Genomic DNA, 19,677 nt, shown 5'->3' with positions numbered 1-19,677 from the left:
AAAAACCTCGTATTCACTACGAGAGACGAGCTCACGCTTGATTGAATTTGAATGAGCAAGTTCAAAATGTTGCATTGCATGACCTGCTAATGCCCAGCAAGTTGCAGTCTACGGAATAACACTTAAGAAAACTTTAACAAGTATACTCGGAAAATAAAGAAAAATTGAAGAGATATTCAAAATAAAGAAAGAAAAACAAATGGTATTGGTATAAATAGTTTAGGGACACTTTTATAAGCGATATCATCCTGATGATGTCTCATTCGAAGCAGAGAAGATTTCGTTAATTAGATGTTCATATTTATCATGGAATGCGACTTTGCTATTAATTGCAGAACGTTGCGGCTATGAAAAGACTGGGAAAGACCCAAGGTTCTTATGAAGCAGCATTAATCTCAACCTTAACCAAAATTCTGTTACCAAAACGTTGCAGAGAGGTCCAATAACTGCGGCCTAAAATACCGGCATCAGGTAGAAGCACGGGTAATCAAAGTAAAATTTCCCGTCAGAAAGACTTCAGCAGAAAATAAATTGTTGGGTTGGAAACAAAGGACGAAATAGAGGTTAATACAAAAAGAAAGATTCATTGCTTCCTGCAGGATTGATTCATTTTCAAGTCATAGAACAATGGATAAACCTTCGCCTTGTAAATCCAGACCACATTCAGCTGCAAATACTCCCAAAGTTCCAATTAGATCATCAACGATTGAGAAAGTCGAAAGGCAAAGAAAACAAAGCAAATTACAAGAGCACAGAAGAGAGCACGTTGCTCAATTGGACAAAAATAAGGAAGTTAATGTGATTAACGAACAACATCAGAAAGCTGATAATGAAATTTCGCAGGCCGGTACTGCAACTTTGCAAATTGATCAGAGACAAATAAACCCGGAGACGACAAAGCAAAGTTCTCCTGTTAAATCCGTTTCTAATGTATCCGATTTCGAAGAGAGAGAAGGCTGTTGCACGTATAAAATACGGAACAGTTTTATCCTTTGTTGTGGATTTTTATGTTTTGGTGCATCTATGGCTATTATGGGTCCGACAATTCTAGAGTTAGGCTGCCTTATTGGAAGCGATGTTGGTTCAATGAGTTGGGTGTTCTTTTCGCAGTCTTGCGCTGCCCTGTTCGGAGCCATTTGCAGCGGGTTCATCATTGACCGGTACGGCTTATTTTTCTATCTACTAAATTGTAATTGAAGCAAAAGTTCAGTTTTCAAACTTTAAAGGTATTCGAAATCGATGACTTTTGCAAATTTGTACCTCTACAGACTGGATTTCTACTTTGTTCCTTAAACAAGTACAAATACATAGACACTGAAATGCTACTAACATTATATCTTCAATGAGGTCCTGTGGTCTTCAAGACCCGTAGGCCCAGCAACCCTTCCCTTCTATTCTTTTCTTCTGTCCGTTATTATCTTGTCTTTGCATCTCAAATTCTAAATGCTATTATTTTGCTAATTGATATATTTCTATCGAGCTCACAAGCAGACTCGGTATCAGGTCATTAGACATTCAAATGAAGTACACACAGGAGAGGGGGTCGCCAAGTAGAATGGAAAGGCATTGGCAGGTTCCCTTCTCTGTTCCCAGATCCTTTGACCCTTTGAGGCTTTGGTATGTGAAAAATTGCTTTAGGCAAGCAGACTTTAGTCCAAAAATGTTTTATCTTTTAAGCATTAAAAAGACATTAAATTGGTAAGTTAAAGGAGCTTAAATATTTGCACATTATTAAAGAAAGATATAAAATAATTCAGTAACAAGACCGTACGATAGGTATAAAATGCATCCTTTCTGGGGGAGAATCCTGGAAACCTTATTGTGCTGACACCTGGAATAAAAACGTAATGGAAGTTATGAGATAACTGTTAAAACAAAAGGGGAGATAAGAAGTCACAGGGGCCACAGAGCATATTGTGGATTGAGGTTGTTAAGAAGCTTTAAAGGGAAGGGGGCTAGCTAAGAGCAGTGATTTTTAATTTGGGGGGGGGGGGGCGGCAAGTTCACTTGCAATCACTGACTAGTGTTTTTTAAAATACATACCGTAAAATTACTTAAAACCTTGAAAATGATTATTGAATATTTACTCACCCAAAACCTATTCATTGCAGGTATAACATAAATTACAGCATGTACCTGGCCGTTGTCATCACTATCCACGCGGCAGCCTTAGCAGTTCTCCCCTATGCCCGTCGACTTGGTTCTCTTCTAACGTTAACTTGTCTTCACGGCCTTTTTGGTGGTTTCCAAGACACGGCAACCAATCTTAGGATGATTATTATGCATGGTCAAGAGGTAAGACCTTCTTTAATCACACATTTGCCTTCAAGTACACAGAAGTATCTCATTCATTCAGTAGCAAGTTGTTTTGAGGAGAGAGCCAGCTTAGCGCTAATCTTGAGCAGAAAAAATTGCCTCTGTTTTCAAAAGTCTATATTTTTTTTGTTTACAGACTTAATAATCTGCAAATTTACAAGAAGAAATCATTGTATGCTTTTTTGAAATTTGCAAATTTTTTATCTGTTTCCTTTTTTCTTTGTAGGTTCCTCCATACCTTCAGGTGAGAATTCTTGCACTGATCAGATAGCACTTTGAAAACTGTTAATTTTGCCCTGAATTTTGAGTGTAAAATAGCATAGAACGACTCTTTAGTAATGCAAATGACTTGTTCCGGATCATACAGAACAGCAGATCTTTTGCCTGAGGTACTGCTGTGGTTCGCTGAAAATGTGTATCGACACGCAGAAGTAGAACATAATCTCATTGACTTAGGCTACTTGAAAGATCTCATTGACAAACTCATCGATTTTTGTAAACTTAACAACAATCTGGCTTTGAGAAATGTTGCTGAAGAAGAATTCGTTTTAAAAGCATTACTGTAATAGGATAACAAATGTACAAAAATTGCGTTAGCAAAGCGGTACTGGTAACTCTTAAAGCAATTTTCAAATATTTCCTTGTTTCTTTGTACACAGACGCTGTTCTTTTTCTACGGTGCTGGTGCGTTTCTAAGTCCACTGGTTGCAGGAAATTTTCTAAGTGACGAGTGCAATAAAGGAGATGTTGACGCTATAAATGAGTTTGCTTTCGCAAGACGAAGAAGGCACAATGGCATGGGAAAGGCCCACTGGTTCAGCAGAAACACAGAGAATGGGCTTCATTTGGCCGCTGAAAATGCGAATCAACACGACATCATTCGAATCACTTCTTCCAATGTGCATTATGCATACTGGATAATTGCAGCCTTGCATGTAAGTTGAAAAACGGAAAAACGGTACCACAGTACAGGCTTGCTCAACCAGTTGTGTCTTTTCTCCTAATGATTTCTAGGATTCTTCCAACATAGGAAATCTAAGGCACTTTAAGAATCTTGTAAAAATTTAGACTTTTACTCGATACCAGCAACGTCTATATTGTTAACGACTGTAGAAAATATGAAGCAATAAAAGACAACAAATATTCTGAAAATTGAAGGATTTACAGGGACATAGCTCTTGTGGGAGGAGGAAGATACAGAAGGGGGATGCAGTAGATGACTTTCTTCTTAATCTACTAAGGCTTGATCTTCCCAGAGCAATTTATATTAAGAATGACAGGACAATTATTCCATGTCCTCGCCCAACCACAATATCATGCTAAACCCGTGTTTTATTTTTCGTGTCAGCTGATCAACGCTTGCTTTTAAGATCACAATTTTCTGCTTTACAGATTATTGTCGCAATCAGTCTACTATATTTCTACTTTTCGGAGAAACGGGAACGCCAAAGGCGACTGGAATGGGAGATGTCTAATTCTGTTGCATCTGATGACGGTAGTCAGAAAGGTAAACATTTCTTTCTTGCTATTGCTAAACCGTCAATCCCCAAATCTTCATAGTAGAGCTATAACACAGGTACTCAACCAGAGTAGCATCACACAAAACGTCATGTGCAGTGAAATAATCTCTGCCATATGTTCTTTTACATCTGGAAATGTAAGACTCAGCTTTATTGGAGCATGAATGCAATAGCTAGACCGAAAAAAATTTGTCGACCAGACCAAAAGTATTAATTACTAACACACCCAAGATATTAAAAGCAGTTTTCAGCAAGGAGAGGCTAAGACAATTCTCGTAAATATTTGTAGACCAGAAGGAAGTAAAATCACAGACTCGAATAAATTCACCCTAAACCTAGCAATTAAACTTAGACCTAAGTCAGCAAGAATCACCTTTCTATGTCATCGGCAAATTTGAGTGAATCCTGCAGCTCTTGACCCTTGTGACGATTGTTCTTGCAGATACAGTGTCATATGGGGATGAATCAATGAGTTCTGTTAGAAGCGAAATCGACCCTGAGATCAAAGGACCGGTCATCTGCATAACAGTGTGGATAGCAATGATGGTCTTCATTTCAGACGGTCTACAAGGCTCCTTCGGCGCATATATATACACGTATGCAATCAAAAGCGGCAACAATGTGACTCCTGATGACGCAGCCTACCTTAATTCATTGTTCTGGGTAAGCGTTCACTCTTGGGTATTACTGTAACTTTAGCATAAATGCTGAATTCAGAGCTTTTTGCTGCGAGCGCGACTTAGTGCGATCGACCTATTGCGTACGCTTGCTAGTTTCAATTTCCATTCGTAACTCAATTCGCGCGCTTGATTTACCACAAATAAAGGCGGCAGAAATCAACGCTCGTGATTTTAAGGAGACTCAAGCTCTTGCTTCTGTTACGTCTGCGTTTGAGATGGAATGAAATGAATGCGAATTATATTTTCATTGTGAACTAGCTGTAAACAAGATTATAAAGTTAAGACATTTTCACTTAAATTAAATGTTGAGCATACCTATATGCATAAAAACAAACCAACATGTGAGGGGGAAGGTATAGATAGCTGTGGGCCTATGCTATCAAATCAACTTGTTAGGGCATATGGCAACATATCATTTTTTGCCTTGCTCTTTATATGACCTTGAACCAGCGCCAGTGTTCCACAAACAGGGTTCGTTTCTGACAAGATCTAAAAAACACTAAGTATCAAACTCGATGTGAATAAGGTTTCATTCGCAATATTTTCTGCGCTAAAACCACCAGAATTCTCGGCGACGCCATGTTGACGGTCATTTGAAAACTTTTGCTGTTTTTGTGTTGGACTGGCTCGTCTTGGTGCGATTTTTAAGGATTTTGATTGGCTAGTGATAATTCTATCAGGCGATTGATCGCAAAAAGTAGGATGGACTTCTTCTTTTTTGTGCAATTGCGCGCTTCAATTGAGCGCATAAAAACATCGTTGCACGCAAGCGCATCCATGTAAGCGATCGCAAAAAGTCGCGCGCGACAAAAATCACTCAGTGGAAATCAGCCTTAATGCTAAATAAATTGCTAAAGGAAGCTGAGGAGACGTGTTGGTCGCACATGTGAAAGTTGCAAATAATAAGCTACTTGGTCGCGAAGAAACGAAATTCGATGATTTAGTTTTTAATTTGGCACAAAAAAGCACTAGAAACCTTGTACCAGAAATCCTAATAAGCAATAGTCATAATTATTTTTTCAATCAATCAGTGATCGACCACAACAACATTTGTCCTCATGCCTGCCTTCTATCATAACTTTAACTCGACCTTTCACGTTCCAATTTGATGCAGAGGGGCAGGATAAAGAGTGCAAACAATACAAGTGACAAATCTTGAACAAAATTTACGTTGGTTTTGATTGCTTCATGTATACGCAGAGTGGTGAACGCTAATATTCCCTCACTCTAAATAACATAATTCTCGAAATTTTCTTTAATGTATGAATCAGCAATCAGCTGATAATGGTTTCTACCAATTCTCTGAACGTAACTTTGGCTTTTTTCTACTTCTAGGGGGCCGTGGCACTGGGGAGGCTATTCGCTATATTCATATCAATATATGTCTCACCAAAGATAATGCTTTTCGTTGACATAGTAAGTTCATTTCTTTTATACGTAGCTTTTAAACATATTCATTTGTCTTATAAACAGGTTCAATGAAGAGTTGCAAAATTGACAAAACGGGTTTCTGTCGACTCAGTTTTCAATGATATCTTTCAAAATGCTGAGGTGAAGCTTTCTTACGTAGTCAGAGATAGAAAACAAATTCTGATTAATGGTCGCAATCATTAACTGCAAATACTAGATGTCAGTTGAATTTTAGTGTTTTGAGATAAAGAGATCGTTAACGGGAAAGATTGATTATCAACATGAAAATTATCACCCGACCATGATTGATCATGACTGATCATGATTGATTACCTGATCATGACTGATCAGCCAAACATGATCGATTACCCGAACATGATCGATCACCTAAACATAATTGATCACCCGAACATGATCACTACCAGGGTATCTTCATTTGCAAATGCCTCCCAAAAACGGACGCCTCTAAAATGGACAGTAACCTCGGTCGAAAAGATCCGTAGTATGGGGTTTGACTGTGATCATACCAGGCTCATTGTTTATACCAGATCTTGTTTTACTACAGGTCGGATGTCTTGCGTCAACAATAGTGATGTATGTGCTACGGCATCAAATTATATCGCTGTGGGTTGGCACAGCTACTTTTGGGCTTTGCCTAAGCAACATTTTCCCTACTAGTGTCTCAATGGCAGAAGGATATTTCCGATTGACAGGTTTGAATTATTTCCCTTTAACTTGTACAACGAACTCTTCTAACTGTAACAGCGACTTTTAAAGTGCATTGCTGGACAAATTTTCTGAAGGGGAAAGACAGTAAATCACCTAATTGATCCACCAACAGTATCCCGAACTTTCGTAGAAAGCTTTAGATAAGCTAACATGCTAGCAGCTTAAAAACCCGCTATTTACGACAACGTTTAGGAAAACGATTAGCAGATATATAAACTGTCTCCAAGAGATAAAAAGGAACTTTGGCTGTTTTTCACGAGGCAAAACGGTTGTACCCAGACCAATTGTTTTAACCATACCAATGATACAAATAAGAAAACTGTTAATCGATCACGTTTTCTGTTCCAGGTACCATAACATGCATATTTGTGGTATGTTCCGGATCAGGCGAAATGACCATTCCTTTGATAATAGGAAAACTGTTCGATGTGATAGGCCCATCTGGTTTTCTTGGTATCAGCTGCATCCTGTGTTTTGCTGCAGTTGGGATTTATGTAGCAGTGATTGTTACTGGAAGAGGCCTAGCCCGGAAGCAAAGTGAACTAGGTTGGTGATAAAATCCTTTACTTGAAGAGCTTAACTTTATCTACATTTTTACAGAGTGAGGTAGAAAGATTACTAAATAGAGAGAGAGAGACTTGTAACAAGTCCAGTAGAAAGCATGAGATTACACCATGTACTGTCCAATTTAAACACAAAAGCAAATCCATAGAAATGATCTGGTTTTAGAGCTCTTTAATGAAATTAACGTACTTTGAAACACTATAAGAATGCTCATATGCTCTGCATTAGGGTATAAACCGTTTGGTTACTGTTCGTCGCTTTTTAACAAATGAATCTTTGATGAAGACCGACAGTAGCATACAAACAAAACATTCCGGTTTTCGGATGCTTGATGCTTTTGTAGTGAGACAGGGCTCTTTTACCAAAAGGCATTGTAAATTAGCCCCTTTCTTCTCGTAGAATTTTGCTTGCATGTTCCTAAAATCGTTTACTTTCAAACCTTAGCATTAACCTTAAATTTCAAGTCCTTTTACTTACAAATTTGTTACACTCTTTTGTTTCAGTGCTAAGTCGCTATAACTCGAATGGAAGCTTAGATGAAACGAAAGGGTTGTTGTCTGAAGATGAACAGAAACCTGACGATGGCCATTTAGAATTACACATGAGTTCTGGCAGCAGTAATGGAAGCAAAGGTGTGCATGTGGAAAGTACACCAAGAACAGACGATAAACAATCCGATAAAAAAGATTTTAGCTGATATAATCACAATTATAATAATATAATGAAATGTCAGTAGCACAAATCTCCAACAATTACCACTACCCATGTTTTCATGAATAAAGTTTTTACTGAAAGTTTTATAAACCTCTTGCAAACTAGTAAAATTTATTACTGGCAAAGAGAACAATGGCAGTACGGCCAAAATCTCATGAGTCTTGTAGTAAAACAAAAATCATTTTAGAAAATATCTCATTGAAAATATTTTATAAGAAAATAAAAAAAAAAGGATAAATACATTGATAATGAAATTATGATGAGATCTTCTAAAACGTTTTCTTTCCAAACTAAGCTGCTTTCCTGGCAGATACCTTTCACAATGAGCCTTTTCAAAGTTCATCTTTCTTATCTAAAAGATGAAATATGTATCAAGAAATAAACTTTATAAACTTCGAAGGGAGACTTAGAGAAATATTAATCTAGATATAAACTATTGAAAATTGTAGTTTGATTAAACCAATAAACATTCCTTAGACAAAAAGGCTGGTACCAAGTAAAAAGAATATGGGAATTCAAAAAATATTTTGAAAAAGTAATATTTTGACCCAGCATACAGGGCTTTGTTAAAGGAATACTCAATATATTGGATTCTTGTCACTGTTTTGATCACAGAATCTTATGGATAGCCGGACTGTTTCTTCTGTAATAGCCCCCCCCCCTCCCACAAAAGAAATTCAGCATTCTATTATCAATATATACACCTTAAATGTTGCAAGTTGGAAGCATTGGTTATAATCTGCTTAAATAAATTCCCTTGCTTAAATGAATTGTTTTTAAAACACTTGGATTGGGTACAATGAATAATCACGTTCACCACTCAGAGAATGTTAATACAAAACATAATTTGCATTCTCACATGCTTGGGAAGGATGTTAGAGACTACTCTCAAAAGCAAATTCTCAACTAGATGTATCACAAAAATATACTAAAGTCGGTTATAACTTTACTAAAAAAAATCATAACTTGTATAGCTAAATCAATTTTGCTCCCTTTTATCTTATTACATGATTTTGTAATTTTTTTATCTATGATAAATTATATAATGAATGACCCTAGACCTCTGTTCAACTTATATAATCTGTAACATCTTACAATCTACAAAAAGAATATTTGATATTTTTGCCAATATATCTTTCTCCAAAGTTAAGTGTGCCATTTTTCAACTTTACGAAGGAGATGCAAAAGCAAAAAATATGAGAAAACAAACCTTTTCCTTTAAAATTCAGTGAAGCTGAATTGATGCAATAACGCTGCCCAGTAGGACGAGGACCATCATCAAAGACATGCCCAAGATGGGCTCCACACTGCAATATATATAACAGCTATGTTAATATATTTACACTAAAGTACAAGTGAAATAAGATTGTGATGCTTTGCCTCAATTTTTTAACTTAGAGCTGATATAAAGACAAACAAAATGAGCATCTTCCTGCAAGGTTGTTCTGGAAATTTTTCTTTGTGGCAAAGTTAGCAAAGCAAGTGCTAACCAGCTAGCTTAGCTGCCCTCTGGAATTACTACATAAAAATTTTCTTTATGAAATTTACAACTAGCTATGGCAAATGACTCTGCGAATGTTGATGAAATCAATGCAAAAATCAAATGAAAACTTTTTAATTTACATTTGGGTTGAATTGCTAAGTTACCGGCTCTATATTAGCCAGCCACTAGCTGGGGGTATGTCTTTCTTGAAATGCACCATACCACGCATTCAAGCAAGGAAGTGATAACATTTTTTGGAAAGGAGGGCTGAATTTTGGGGTAAAGAAACAGAGACAAGCATTGCAGTTTTTCAACAATCAGGAAAATGTTTGTTTGAACAAATTATTTGAGCAACACTACCACTTTGAAAGAGGTAATAAATAACTTTGGCAGATAACAAACTTTGAGAAATCTAAGAGTTATCACAAAGTTGGGTTTTCAGTTTCATGAACTAAAAGCTTCAAAGTAGTTTTTCCTTACACGTAAAAGAAAAATAAATGCATATACGTAAAAATCTAATTGATTCAATGTAAATTTTAAAAGGATTCTTATTCTGAGAAATTCTAACAAAGTCTCAGGATTGATTAATGAAATTGAAAGTATTGCAGTTCATGAAATCTAGAAAATTTACTTACATTGGCACACACAACTTCAGTACGAATCCTTCCATAAGATGTATCTTTTATATACTTGATTTTCTCCTTGTCCAAAAGATCAAAGAAAGCTGGCCATCCACAGCCAGAATCAAACTTTGTACTTGAGTCAAAAAGATTTTCACCACAAACAACACAATTATACACCCCTTCCTTCATGAATTTATCATATTGTCCAGTATAAGCCCTGAAAAAGAAGTATTTATTCACAATTGTCAAGTTCATTTCATTTGCAATGTTACATGCTATTATCTCTTTCTAAAATACCCAACCAAATCATAGCACAAAAAGATAATCTTGTTTAAAATATTGGTATGCTGATCATCTTTAGCAATTTCTTTACCAAGGATCATAAACTGAAGAAAAACATTTTGCACATCCATTTCATAGAGAGCAACCACAAATGGATTCCCTTTCACATGGGCCCATAGGAACTGTAACTACTTTCAACAAATTACAGAGAATTCAAATCTTGTGGCCAATCAACGATTTGGAACCTATGCTGGAGAAATGCAGAGCTTATGCTTTGGTTATGTGGACCCATATTTCCAATTGCTAAGCAACTTCAAAAAAACTCCAAATGAAATCAGTCCCATATAAATGCATACATGAGGGTTAGAGTGGCCAGGAATGGTTCCAAACAGACTTGTTCAATTTTTTATGCGTTAATGCAGCCTTAAGCCTGGTTCATAGTTCTGAACTTATTAGCTTCCGCTAAATTCTGCACAAGGATAAGCTTTGAAGCACATGCCTTTTCATCTTGCATATTCAAAAAACCTAAACACATGGGTTTTCCGCATGTTCATGCCAGAAGCTTGAAACAATATGCCATAAGCTTTTTCAGTTCGTAGTTTCCAGACATGCCATGAAGGAATGTTCCTCTTGCCCTTCTACTTGTATGGAGATAAAAAAAAAAGGAACAGCAAAGTATGCTGGTATATTCTACCTATAAATACTTTGAAAAACCATTTGCGGGGATTGTGCCATCATTGTAAATGATTGGCATTTGATGTCAATGATCCGGTATAATAACAATTTTTCTTACTCCTGTCCAAGAATTAAATATTTGTCCCGATAGCTGGGGCCTCCTGCAGAGAAATAAGGCGTGCGTGTATAACTTTTGATGTAATGCATCAACTATGCACTGGGTTTTATTTGTTGTCCACTGTACACTTTTTTCTTTGCAATTAAAAGAATGTTGCTGGATTTAATGGAAAATCATTACCTATAATAAAACCAGGTTTCAGAGAAACATGGCAAAGCTTAACTTAAGCCTCGGAAAGACTTAACAACATTAAAAAAAAGAAGTTAATGTTCTTACTTTTCTGTACCACTTTCTTGAGTAACATGGTATTGTTCTGGAGTCAGTCTTTCTTTAAGCTCCTCTTTAGAGAACTGGACAGGAAAACTTTTTGGTCTTTCTTCCCCCATGCTGTTTCCTGTGACAACAAATAATTCATAACAAATAATTAAGTTCATTTGCCTCCTTTACTTACAATGATCAAAGCATATTTGAGGAATTAAATCATCACTAGATTTTTTTACAGAACGATACTATACAAAATGAAACAGCTTCTTTTTCAAGAGTAATCCTTGTTTTGTGTCGAATAGAACATTGTTTTGTAGTTGCAACGCCCTAATAGAAAAATTTGACGCCCAGCCCAGCCCAGGCAGCGATCAAAACTTTGGTTTTTCTTTAGCCTACTTTCCTTTCAAACTTTGAAGTTGTGTGATTGTAATTTATCCTCAAAAACGTACCAGAAGTTGTTACCATTCGCAGCAAGTTCATTCCCAGAAAAGCTACCAAAGGCGTTGAATAAACTTGACTTTGTAACCTCAATTTAGGCCGGTACTTCAAAATGCCAGTTGAAATCCTTGGAACCAGAGCAAAATGTCTCATAAACATTGTGATAAGTATGATAACTACTCACCAATTTCTAAGGCGATTAAATGTAATCTTTTTGTTAGTCAATGAACTGACGCGATGGGGATTTATTGTTACTGAACACAGCTCCTCAGCAAGTTTTTTGAGCGTAAAGAACAGTAGGGTTGTTGTTGTCCCCCAACAGGAAGTTAGGACCGCTGAGGTTTTCGGCTTTACGATCAGCAGAGGACTGGACCAAGACATTGCTGACTCACCAATAGGAGGGGATGTGAATGTCCTTCCAGCTATCTTTTCCATTTCCGAATTATTGGCATTACTTTCTTTGATTTGAATAACTCCATTATCCTCTTCACAATACTTAATTCATTTCCCCATCTTCATGTTAACTCACTATTTATCAATGCATGTATGGATTCCAGTAAAACATTTAATAATTTTGTTTGGTGTTTTTTGAAGATTTTATGGCTCATTAATAATGCAGCGCCAAATTCCACCTTGAGCACAGAATATGTAAATTTTAGGATTATTCACCTGATAGTTGAACGATTTAAACAAGACGATACGTTAAAAATTCTCCTGCATTATATCATGGTCCTAAAACAACTTTTATACTGTAAATATTGACGTTCTTTATGTAAAATCTCTAAGGATTTGCATCAGTTGAATTATAAAACTCAAAGTGCTAAATTATTTTTATTTCTTAAAAACCTATGATTGATTTAAAAACCCATTGTTTTTATTCCTTTTTCTTTATGGTCTCTTGTACAACGCTTCCTCGCGCTTTTCTTGAATCTGCTCTATTAGATTATGGGCAATGCAGGAGTGGCGGCATGGGGGGGCAAGGGGGGGCTTTAGCCCCCCCTAGATTTTTGTTAGCCCCCCCGTCGGCAGCCAATCAATTTTTGCTTTCTCAATACCGTCGGCACTTGATGGATGTCACCCGGTTTACATGTTGTTTGAATGACATCTCAATGGCTTTTCTTCGGCAATTTTACTATCATAGTGGCATTATATCCTGTCGCTTCCGTGAAAGCTGTGATTTAATTTCATGGTGCTCCTTCGCATGACCCACAATACCATCGTGCTCCTTTCGGTTGAAATCCCTGTTGCTGCTCATGCTAATGCCAATTCATGCGAAACGTGCAGAGATGCTTGATTTGGACCATGTTTTGGATCGTTTCAAGGAAATTTACCCTAACAACAGCAAAATCACGCTGTCATAAATAAAGTCTTTAATGAATTTTCTTCTTAAGGGATTCTCTTTTCGTTTCAAGACTTATTATTGCCAATGAAAACATTTCGATCATGAGCACATTTTGCGTAATAAATTTTTCAAAAAGCACTTCTTGTCCTTTTTCATCAACTATTTTTCAATAGCATTGTTCACCGCATAGCTTGCGACAAGCAAATGGTTTAGAGAAAACCATCGATTAACTTCTTCCAACATAGATAGGAAGAAATATTCAACAATAGGCAATATTTGCGCATTAAGTTTCTTACAAGGCACAAATTGCCGAGAAAATCTCGTGGAGTTCCGACATAGGTTGGAAAGTGGGGACGGGGAGGGGACAAGGGAGAATTTTGCACCCACAACAAACGATTTTGGAAAAATGCTCTATTTCTTGCTCTATATGCTTGCTTGCTCTTGGAAAAATGCTCTATATCGGTGCCCCTTCATTGGAGGTGCTGCTCAGGGGCGTCGCGACTGGGGGGTTGTCACACCCACCCCAATAGTATCTCAATAGGAAATTTCAGGTAAAATCCGCTCGGTGGAAGAAACGCTTTAGGTATTTCAGAGACCTTCCTGTCATAAAATCAATAAAGGTTCAAGCAATCTTAGGTAAAATTGTGCCTCGTGTCCATTTCTCCTGAAGTTTCTCAGTAGAAGCGTCAACTGCAATTCACTATGAGCTCCAGATTTTTCTTAACATTCATAAGGCATGCTAAGATGGAGAGAAGGACCTAAATTTAAAAGTAACTGACAACCTGGTATTTTTCAAGACCACGGCGAAATTGTTGTTTTTATCTGCTGTAAAAAAGTTTTGCAAAAAGACAATAATAGGATTAGGAGGATTGCTTTAGTGAAATTTGCTTTAAAAGAGTGCATTTTCCAGGGAACTAGAAGCATCACAATTCGAAAATTTCCTGCCCCTTCGGCGGCAACCATGGTGCCGCCTCAGGTAGTAACGATATATTTTGCCCGTTGTTACGGTACGAAGATCGAACTTCTATCACGTGCTGGTCCACGTGGTTATCAGCGTGAACATCCTTTTATTAACTTTTATGCTTTTTAACTATTGTTCTATTCTAGTATCTAATTGGCTGTTATCATGTTCTGTTTTGTTATTGGCTAGCTGTATTTTAGAAAGGGTATAAAGGAGCTTGCCTGTTTTAGAGTAGGAGGCTTTTTACTGTGGGCGTTCCCGCCTTGCCAAAAGAATCGTGGCCGCCGTTTCCCGATGAAAGTCGAAGCGTGTGTCGCTTGAAAGACGTCGCTGTTGCCATTCGAAGTATTTAATTCAGAGACGCCACAAGTCGCCAATACTAAAGCAAGCAAGCTAAAGGTCGTGAGTGCTTTGTTTTCATTGTTATTCTTAGCTTTTCTATATTCTTTATATTAAACATTTGAGACTGATTGCCTATGAAGTTATTCGTTGACTCACAAACTGTTAGACTTAAGAGGCGTAGTCTAATATTGGTGCCCCGTGTGAGGATTACTACTTTCCAGGAAAAGTTTTTGGAAAATTTTTGAGAGAACAGTATATTTTGTTGCAATAGTTTTGAACTTTAATGAAGATTACGGATACAAACTCTTGGGAAACGGAATTAAAGGAATTTGACGAACTTGCTGTTTTTCTTATTGTGGCAACATACTAACGTAGTTTTATGGAACTAAAGAAACTGAGAAATAGTAAAAGTCGCTACACTTTTTGAAATAAACCTGTATCGTGATATCTCAGTCTATTTTGCTTGCGTGTTTTGTGCTTTCGTGACACATTGGTGTGATATTGCGTATGTTTAACTTATTGAATTGAACTGCGTCATTGAGCAATTATCACTTATGCTATACGCCAAGATCGTTGCCAGCTCATTTGTTTGCCTTTAACAATCGCATTGTTAACGGTTGTATCGACTTTCCTGTTGTTTATAATCGAATTAGCGTAAACAAAATGGAGGAACAAAACGCCGCTTTCGCTGCAACAATTAATGACTTGCAAAATCAAATGACTGCTGTTCAAGCAGCGCTTGAAGGAAATAATCAAGTCACTGTATTTAAGCCTCGTTCTTTTAATGGCTTACCCAATGAGGATTTGAATGAATGGTTAATGAAATTTGAACGTTTCGCAAAGTTTTATAATTGGTCCAATGCCAAAAAGCTCGGCGCGATTTCGCTACTTTTGGATGGCCCTGCGTTAGCCTGGCTACATACACAAAATCCTGACACAGTCAATAATTACAACAACTTGGTAGAGGCACTCAAGTCTCGTTTCGGCGCTCAAAACCTTGATTTTCTATTTCGCCAAGAGCTTTATTCTCGAAAACAAGGACCTTTAGAGCCTTTATCACTGTATACGGCCGACATAATCAAAATGTGCCAACGTTTAAGTATTTCTGACAAAGACATGATGAACATTTTCATTAATGGCCTTTCTAGTGAAATAAAAAACTATGTCATTCTTAATCAGCCAGATTCGTTTGAAAAAGCCGAGAGCCTCGCCCGTTTGCGCGATGCAGTTATAAAGAACACACCTGATATGCGAAATTCCAGTCCTTTTCAAGACCAACGTATTAAGGAACTCGAAGGACAAGTGAATTTATTGATGTCTTCCATGTCGGCCAAACGTTTACCAACGCAAGCATTACCAGTACAGGCTGTTGGATTCGAAAACTTTTCCCAGCCTGCCCCCATACCTGTAGCTACTGCTGCTGCTAATTATGTTTCACGTAATGAGCTATCTGAATTAAGACAAGACATGTTGGCAGTTATGGATGCTAGGTTGAAACAAAATTTTCAAGGAAAAGGGGGTCCTAATTATTTTCCACCACGTCATGGTCGAAAGGATGTTCGTGGCCGCAACCTGCGCGCAACGGACGGCCAACCAATTTGTAATAAGTGTCAGAGAGTTGGTCACGTGGCTCGTTATTGTCCAGAGTCCAATCAATCATTTAACAAGTCTCAGAATCAAAGTTTCAGAAACGGTCAGCAACATTTAAACGGAATGGGACCTTCTCGGTGGGGTCAATGAAGGTCCATAACCGCCCTATTAATGTATTTCGCCCCAAAAAGAAAAACTCTAAACCTGATAAAGAACTGCAGACGTGGTTTGACAATCGAAAACTTTCGAAATCCTGTCAAAGTACTAGTAATCGTTTTGTACCTGACGTAACACAAACTTTTGGCCGTGAATGTCAACCCATTCAAACTGATCTTGCGAATAATTTGGCAGTAAAATCGATTTATCAAGAATCTAACAATGAAAAGGAAATACTAAACAATGATTTGCCGTTGATTTCATCTGAATTATCTTATTCGTCGTCGACTCAAAGTAATGTCCTTATCTGGGGGATTGTCGAGAAACAAAACTTTAAATTGTTGGTTGATACTGGTGCAGCTGTAACTGTAATTAGTGACAAATTTTATAACGACGTTTTGCGTGTAGCCTATCGCGTGCGCCGACAAGAAAGTCTTAACAGCGTGAAGACTGCGGACGGAAAAGAGGTTCCTGTTATTGGAGCTGTCTCGTTTCCAATACTCGTAGGATCGGTTTCCTATCAATGTCATGCTTTTGTGGTAGCTGGTTTAGCTTATAATATTGTACTTGGTCGTGATTTCTTGCATGAGTACGGTGCAGTTATTGATGTCCGTCAGCAATTTGTCGATTTTTCTGGTAAAAACAAAATCAATTTTGCTTCAGGGGAGTACCCCCCACTGATCTCTGACGTAAGAGTTTCAAAAACTTTTGTTATCGATGCCCAGAGTGAATTGGTAATTCCAGCTCGTTTAGAAAAATTTGCTACGTCACATGTTGTTGGCTTAATTGAAGCAGTGCCTAAACTTTCTGATCGTTATCATCTGTATGGGGCCTGCTCGTTGTCTTCTCCTAATGAAAATGGTGAAGTGACTTTTCGCTTACTAAATCCTTCAGACACACCTGTCATTCTGTACAAAGGTTCAACTGTAGGTAGATTTCATCAAATAACATCCCCTGATGACATAATTTCGCTAGAATCTAAAGAGGTATCATCCATGGAAGCTCCTTCGCAGAGTCAGTATAATTCTTCTCCTCGTGAATTCAGTCTTCAGTTTAAGTCACTGCCTAGTCCTTCACTGTCTACTGCAGAAAACACTCAGCTGAATGAACTTTTAAATGAATATGCTGACATCTTTGCATCATCATCTCTTGATCTTGGTCACACAAATATCATTGAACATGAAATCGATACTGGTGATGCTAGGCCTATCAAGCAGCAGCCTTATAGAGTTTCTCAAGCACAAAGAGCAGAAATCGACCGTCATATTTCGAATATGCTTGAGCAGAAAATAATCAGTGTTTCTTGTAGTCCTTGGAGCTCTCCTGTTGTTTTAGTGAAAAAGAAGGACGGTACAACTCGATTTTGTATCGATTATCGAAAACTTAACGCTGTCACTCGTAAAGATAGTTATCCTTTGCCTAGAATTGATGATGCCCTTGATGCTCTTTCTGGTTCCAGATACTTTTCAACTCTTGATTTGCAATCTGGATATCATCAAGTTGCCATGCACGATGATTCTAAAGAGAAAACTGCCTTTATTGCGCATTCCGGATTGTACGAATTTAATGTGTTAAGTTTTGGCCTAACAAACGCCCCGCCGAACTTTCAACGTCTAATGAGCAATGTGTTACATGGCCTCGATTGGAAAATTTGCTTAATATACATAGACGATATTATCATCTTTTCGGAATCTTATGAAGAACATCTCGCACGCTTGCGTCTCGTATTTAATCGTTTGCGTGATGCGAACTTGAAACTTAAACCCTCGAAGTGTCGTTTCGCCAGTCAGTCTGTTGACTTTCTCGGTTTTGTGGTTTCATCAAAAGGAATTTCACCTGATTCCAGCAAGATTGAAGTTGTTAAATCGTTTCCAGTTCCAAAATCAGTAAAGGAGGTTCGTAGTTTCCTCGGCCTTTGTAATTACTACAGACGTTTTGTTGAAGGTTTTTCGAAAATTGCTTCACCTTTGAATCGTTTAACTCGCAAAGATGTTGTGTTTGCTTGGACACCTGAGTGCCAGTCTGCTTTTCCAACATTAAAGAACCGTTTGTGTTCTCCTCCGATTCTGGCCTATCCAGACTTTAATTTGCCTTTTCATCTGTTCACGGATGCAAGCCATTCAGCGTTAGGCTATATTTTAGGACAGATAGTCGATGGTAAAGAGCACGTGATAGCGTATGGTGGTCGTGAATTGAGCTCTGCTGAAACTCGCTATAGCACTACTGAGCGTGAAGCCTTAGCTGTTGTGGATGGCATAAAAAAGTATGAGCCTTATTTGTCCGGAAAAAAGTTCTTTGTTCATACTGATCATGGCAGTTTATCTTGGTTAATGCGTGTCAAAGACCCTACTGGCCGCCTTGCACGTTGGGCCTTACGCTTGCAACAGTATGATTTTGAAATTATTCATCGCCCTGGTGTTGCTAACGGTAATGCAGACGCCCTTTCTCGTCGCGTCTATTCTGCATCTCCTTCTGCTCATGAGGTCTCCTCTCTCGATTTACCAGTAGCAGTTGTCGACCATCCTTGCCCACCACCATCTACCTTGCATAAATTACAACGACAAGACAAAGATCTTGCTGACATAATTCAGTATTTAGAAACGTCGGAATTGCCAAGTAGTGACACTAAAGCTCGCGCGTTATTGCTGTCTATCGATTCTTTTTATTTGGATGAACATGGAATCCTTTGTCATCTATGGACACCTGGAACGCGTCGTGCTAAGTCTCTATGTACTCAGGTCGTTATTCCTGCGTCTCTTCGTCATGAAATTCTTGTTTCTCTTCATGATGACCCAACTGCCGGACATCTTGGCTCGGAGAAAACCTACGAAAAGGTTCGTTTGAGATATTACTGGCCAGGAATGTACAAAGATATTGAACACTGGTGTCGTTCTTGTGTAGATTGCGCAATGAAGAAAAGTCCGCGAAATAAACGCAAGGCTCCGTTACTGCCTATTCCGATTGAAGGTGCTTTCGATCGTGTTGCTATGGACATTTTAGGCCCGTTTCCTGTTTCAGAAGATGGAAACCGTTACATTATCGTTTTTTCGGACTATTATACGCGTTGGCCAGAGGCATTTGCCCTACCATCTACGGAAGCTCCACGAATTGCTCAACTGTTAGTTGACGAAATACTCGCTCGGCATAGTGCACCTCGCACTCTACTTTCTGATCGTGGATCTAATTTTCTGTCGTCTATTGTCAACGAGGTTTGTAAAATAATGAACACGCGCAAATTGAACACTACCGCGTACCATCCGCAGACTGATGGCCTTGTCGAACGATTCAATGGAACTCTTGCTGAAGGCTTATCAATGTATGTCAGCAGTCATCAAAAGGATTGGGATCGTCATATCCCCATGATTCTCTTCGCCTATCGTGTTTCGCCTCATGCTTCTACTGGTGAGTCGCCCTTTTACTTACTGTACGGTCGTGAGCCTCGTTTACCTGTAGATGCTGCCTTGTTATCG

General features: G+C 38.1%; 2 protein-coding genes across 3 annotated transcripts; one reads left to right on the top strand and one right to left on the bottom strand.

Annotated features, from left to right (window-relative positions):
* Window positions 1-101: 101 nt before the first annotated feature.
* Window positions 102-10,170, top strand: LOC135692600 (solute carrier family 60 member 1). The gene is made up of 10 exons (XM_065210789.2): window positions 102-1,160; window positions 2,112-2,295; window positions 2,543-2,560; window positions 2,976-3,251; window positions 3,709-3,823; window positions 4,279-4,499; window positions 5,852-5,932; window positions 6,492-6,639; window positions 7,004-7,201; window positions 7,723-10,170. The coding sequence occupies exons 1-10, from the start codon at window positions 628-630 to the stop codon at window positions 7,914-7,916; spliced, it is 1,968 nt and encodes a 655-aa protein (XP_065066861.2). The 5' UTR covers window positions 102-627; the 3' UTR covers window positions 7,917-10,170.
* Window positions 8,127-12,155, bottom strand: LOC135692612 (methionine-R-sulfoxide reductase B3). Of its 2 annotated transcripts, none has more exons than XM_089112009.1 (5): window positions 12,001-12,155; window positions 11,391-11,508; window positions 10,052-10,256; window positions 9,144-9,240; window positions 8,127-8,285 (listed from the first exon to the last, which is right to left on the bottom strand). In XM_089112009.1, the coding sequence occupies exons 2-5, from the start codon at window positions 11,498-11,500 to the stop codon at window positions 8,266-8,268; spliced, it is 432 nt and encodes a 143-aa protein (XP_088968135.1). In that variant the 5' UTR covers window positions 11,501-11,508; window positions 12,001-12,155; the 3' UTR covers window positions 8,127-8,265. The 2 variants fall into 2 exon arrangements, with proteins under 2 accessions (XP_088968135.1, XP_065066877.1); XM_065210805.2 differs by lacking the exon at window positions 12,001-12,155 and adding an exon at window positions 11,828-11,988.
* Between the last annotated feature and the right edge of the window lie 7,522 nt (window positions 12,156-19,677).

Source organism: Rhopilema esculentum, chromosome 3 (assembly GCF_057945365.1).
Source record: "Rhopilema esculentum isolate cy_ngs chromosome 3, ASM5794536v1, whole genome shotgun sequence".
Lineage (NCBI taxonomy): Eukaryota > Metazoa > Cnidaria > Scyphozoa > Rhizostomeae > Rhizostomatidae > Rhopilema > Rhopilema esculentum.
Note: the sequence above shows the minus strand (reverse complement) of the source record. Positions and strands in the feature narration are given on the sequence as shown.

Excerpts from the sequence above, each read along its gene's own strand:
- LOC135692600 (XM_065210789.2), top strand. The coding sequence starts at position 628 with ATGGATAAACCTTCGCCTTGTAAATCCAGACCACATTCAGCTGCAAAT. Across the intron at positions 3,252-3,708 it reads GGATAATTGCAGCCTTGCAT|ATTATTGTCGCAATCAGTCT; the intron begins GTAAGTTGAAAA and ends TCTGCTTTACAG. Across the intron at positions 4,500-5,851 it reads ACCTTAATTCATTGTTCTGG|GGGGCCGTGGCACTGGGGAG; the intron begins GTAAGCGTTCAC and ends TTCTACTTCTAG.
- LOC135692612 (XM_065210805.2), bottom strand. The coding sequence starts at position 11,975 with ATGTTTATGAGACATTTTGCTCTGGTTCCAAGGATTTCAACTGGCATT. Across the intron at positions 11,509-11,827 it reads GCGAATGGTAACAACTTCTG|GAAACAGCATGGGGGAAGAA; the intron begins GTACGTTTTTGA and ends TTGTTGTCACAG. Across the intron at positions 10,257-11,390 it reads CAAGAAAGTGGTACAGAAAA|GGCTTATACTGGACAATATG; the intron begins GTAAGAACATTA and ends CTTCTTTTTCAG.